The following is a 4,576-nucleotide window of genomic DNA, read 5'->3' as shown; positions in this document are numbered from 1 at the left end:
GCCGCGAACTGGATGTATCGCTGGTTTCGAGCATAGCAAATACCTTCCTTTATGGAGACAAATCTTCTCCGAACAGCCGCTACTAGGGCGCTGATTCTCTTTCCTCCAAGTCCCCCCCTTCCCCCCCCTTTTCTCTTCTTATAGCCATGGGAAAAGCTAATTTGCCTCGCAAAAGTTTGGTGTACCAACAGTCAGTTCGTGATCTAAGCCTTTTTTCTATTCCCTAATATTAAGTATATAGCAAGTACATCTATCGATAGACCAATCCAAATAGCTCGTCGAGAGATGAATGCGGATACTTACAATCAGAGGGATGACCTCTTAAAGCTACATCTAAGGAGATGAATAGCGACAGTCTGCGCCTCTTTTACCCAGACTCTTAATCAATCGTACTCGTAAGTCGCATGAGGTCAGACAAATTTCTCCCTTTCCCGCTGGAATGGCCGTTCCGACAGCAATGACCCTACAACATTCCTTTTCGAAGGTTCTCGATTCGTATGATGCTCCTTTCGTATAATAGTATCTTAGGTCGTATAACACCGCGGTAGACTTGAGCGGCCTAGACCTGATGCGTTGTTGTGAGCTTCCAGCTGAACATCGATGTTCCAACAGGTGGTGTACTTGATGTCACCTCGATTGGTCAGGATGTGAAGGCTTGTAGTAGGACGCCCCTTACTCCGTACAGTTCCGTACCCAGGTGCCAGAACGCGCGGGCGTCGGGATGCCCGCATGGCCAGCGGCACGCTACCGAGTTCCCCGGCGCCGCTGGGGGCGTGGATAAGGCGGCCATGGTCAGACCCTCTTGGTGGGCACGCTGAGGGGTGGGGCGTGAATGCCACGAACGACGACGCTGGCTGATCTGCAGGTTCCTTGTTCTTGGGCGGGCTTCGATGTTTGGGGCGCTGGATTTTCTGCGAAGTGTTGCCACACATAAGTGAGGACATAGGCGAGATCGACCGATTGCGTGCAGTTTCGTAAAGGGGGCGTCACTTGAAAAGACTGGGTTTCTATGGCGGGACGGGATGTCGTAGATTGATACGGTTGGCCACTGTCTTTGTGATGTTTTATTCGATTGTGTCACTCGAACAGGAACCAAGAGGGAACGAGAGTTCAGTACCTGTCATAGGGAGTCATTGGTATGTCTAACGAAAGCAAGACCGCCTATTAAATCTCAAGGCCCCAACCCTTGCAGCTATTGCAGTATTTTCCAATGAGAAGCCCCCAGAAGAGAGACGAAAATCTATCCATAGTAGGCTGTACTAGAGGCAAGGGTGATGTACAATGGCTTGAGTTATCACAGGTTCGGCTTGTGGTCCCATTTTGCCCCATGCTGATAGGGGTAGCTGTTTATGTCGAGTTCAGGCGAGACAATCTAGCTCCATCCGGGGGGGAGGGGGGCCTTGGTATCAAATGAACTGTTATCCCGGATTTCTGCGGACCCTTTCAAGCCCGACAAGGCCTTAATATCGACGACTCGTCAGGGATTGCCTCCCATGGCCGTCGTCGACGGTGTATCGTTACCCTGAGCCTGGACGAAACGGTTTTGCATGCCGACAAAAACAAGGCTGTCCGCTGCTTGCTCCAGGACATACGTAACACACAGAAAAAGACTACGAGCCCAGGAGTACGAGCGACAGTCGCAGCGCTAGCGTATGGACCGGATCAGTAGGTTACGCGGATACGGCTATGGATCGATGTGTAAACAGCGTAATAAGACGGACTATTTCTTCCTTCTGCAAAGAACTTATAGCGCTTCCTACATGTGTGTAGAGACACCTGATTATTCTTTTCCAATCTTTGAACTATTCTCTCACGAGAACAATGATACTTCAAGATATTCTCGATTACTCGCGTCTTTCTTGCTCACTCCTGGCTGCCGCAGTATCACTTGTAGCGCCATGGAGACCGGACCGTCGAATCTCACCCATACGAGGCCTCATCTGGGCCTGCTACGCGCAACTCATCACCATATGGACTGACGCGATTGTAATCTGGACTTTGTCCATACAACAAGACTCGAGCACAGTTCCTGCCTGGAGCGGCGTTCTCTTTGCTGTCGCAGCAGTCTTCCAGGCAGAAGAGCTCTCTGCCGACTCAACCCGTGTCTGGACACTTTACAATTGGGCTTGGTGTCTGGGGTCCATTAGTGAAGTCATGGGCATTATGCGGGTCGTTATTGCTCGAGAATTAAGAGTTTTGGAATTGTTCTATCTTTTCGCGGCCTCCTTGAAGCTGGTGCTCTACGTCTTCTTGCTAGGACGCGTTTTCTTTGGCAAAAAACATAGATACAACCGTCTACCTCAGGATGACACAGGCGCCCCGTCGGAAAATGACGAAACCCGGCTTGAGATCGTTCACAAATCAGAAACCAACATGTGGGACTGGATCAAACAACTTCGTGTCTTTTGGCGGTTTATGTGGCCGAGCGATAATTTGAACATGAAAGTAAGGCTACTTTCCACGTTACTGCTGAATCTGGGCCTGGAGGGGCTTGCAATTTGGACTCCGCAAGCTTTCGGCCGACTTATCGATGAACTTGCTCACGGTGGCACATGGGTGTCTATAGGGAAGATTTTGATGTTCTGGATTGTTTCTCAAGTTTTGGAATTCTTGTCCAGTAAGCTACACACACGGTTGTGGCTTACTTTGAGTGCCTACCGGGCAGAGGAGCTCGATAAAACGGTTTTCGCCAAAGTCATGAATGCGGACCGGTCGTTTCATGCGAACAAAAGCTCGACAGATCTCATGACTTCCGTTGACAAGGCACAAGGCGTTGAAAGATCATTCGACGGCCTTATGACGAACGCCCTCGATCTTTCATTTGCGATGTGCGTCACTATGCCAGTTACAGCATACAAGTTTGGACAACACGTTATGATTGTCATGATGATACGTCTGGTACTGGCATACCTGAACTTCAAAAGGGGATTAGTGAAGGCTCTTCGAGCAAATGCAGAGTTCATGGCAGTTCATCAGGAACATAGGCAGTCTCAACAGGACACCATCAGCGGTCATGAGACTGCGTCTGTCTTCGGATGTATCGCTGATCAGATCGCCAAGAATGACACAGGAGTCGGACAGCTCCATGAAGCAAAATTCAGATATCACCTCAAAGGTTTTGCGGCTTGGGTTTATGGGACCGCTGCAGGTGAGGTGAGCTACACGATCGGCGTGTTGCTCCTGTGTAAGCAGATATTTGTTGGAGCCTCGACGGCCGGAGATCTCGCAGTCTACACTTCATATTGGAAACGAACACTCAACCCTATACTATCGATATTGAAGGAATTTCAAGAGATTGCCATTGTTTTCAAAAACGCTGAGAAGGTTGCGGACATCATGGATATGGTCCCTAAAGAGCGAGGGAGGGAAAATCTCAAAGTCACACAGGGCGCAATAGAGTTCCGGAACGTCAATTTCAGCCGCGGCAGCAAAATGGTGCTTCAGAGCTTCGACCTTTACATCCCTCCAACAAAGAAAATCGCCTTTGTTGGGCCTTCTGGCGTGGGAAAATCAACCATCCTCAATTTGCTGGCCGGTCAGATCGAGCCCGATAGCGGCGAGATCCTGGTGGACGGCCAGGACATCACGAAAGTTGATTCTGAATCGTCAGTAATCTAAACCTCGCCTTTTTGGTTCTCACTAACAACTGAGTAGCATCTCAGACCAAATAGGTATCCTTCAACAGGACCCTCATATCTACGACGCTACTATCAAATATAACCTTCTTATCGGAAAACGGGACGCCACGATGGAAGAGATTCATGAGGCCTGTATGAAAGCAAGAATTCACGATGTCATTATGGGCCGTCCGGAAGGCTACGACACCCGGTGCGGGGTTGGCGGAAAGTAAGAAGACTGCGTCAATGAATTGTTACAAGCTAACATGTCCAGGACTCTATCGGGTGGAGAAGTTCAGCGGATGGCGATTGCAAGGTTGTTCCTGAAAAAGCCAAAAGTCGTGCTCATAGATGAAGGTACAAGTGCTCTGGATGCAGCAACAGAAGGCTTCATAAAGCGAAGCTTTTCAGAGACTTTCAAACCTCAGACTATGGTCACCGTTACGTAAGTTACTATTTCACTGAAGCCCGCCGGATGCTAACTTTGTCAGACACCGGCTATCGACGGTCAGGCAAGCAGACGAAATCATCGTACTTGGCGATAAAGGGTCAATCGTAGAGAGGGGCAGTCATGATGCGCTCTTGAAGTTGAAGGGCGAGTACTCGCGATACTGGGGAGAGCACCTCGGGGAGCATATGCCAATCGAATCACAGGATACTCTGTCTTGATGGAATATTCGTAATTATTCCTTCAATTGATCATTGTGTATTTTGCTGAAGTAGAAGCTCGAAACTTTGGGTAAGCTTCGTAGGACTAAGGTTTGGTGAAGCCGTGCGAGGCGGATGATGCGGATTACATATTTTTCTCATTCACCTGTGGTTGTATGTAACCGTGGAAAGCCCTCTCTCGGAGGTGTCTCAGCCTTTTCGACGTAACTGATTTGGTGGTGGGCTTTAGGACGTTATGGGGCGTTTAACTCTGCACTCAATCTACGTCGCAACTTTCGCCGGCTTCAGGC

The 4,576-nt window shown here is 49.3% G+C and overlaps 1 protein-coding gene across 1 annotated transcript; it reads left to right on the top strand.

Annotated features, from left to right (window-relative positions):
* Nucleotides 1-2,745: 2,745 nt before the first annotated feature.
* On the top strand, nt 2,746-3,618 carry HER10_EVM0002662 (ABC transporter; the record flags this gene model as incomplete). Its single annotated transcript, XM_035472364.1, has 2 exons — nt 2,746-2,828; nt 2,985-3,618. 2 exons carry the CDS (start codon nt 2,746-2,748, stop codon nt 3,616-3,618), a joined length of 717 nt encoding a protein of 238 aa, XP_035327716.1.
* Nucleotides 3,619-4,576: the final 958 nt, after the last annotated feature.

This window comes from Colletotrichum scovillei (genome assembly GCF_011075155.1).
Source record: "Colletotrichum scovillei strain TJNH1 chromosome Unknown Contig00010, whole genome shotgun sequence".
In the NCBI taxonomy this organism is placed as follows: Eukaryota; Fungi; Ascomycota; class Sordariomycetes; order Glomerellales; family Glomerellaceae; genus Colletotrichum; species Colletotrichum scovillei.
This window is presented reverse-complemented; position numbering and strand designations above follow the sequence as displayed.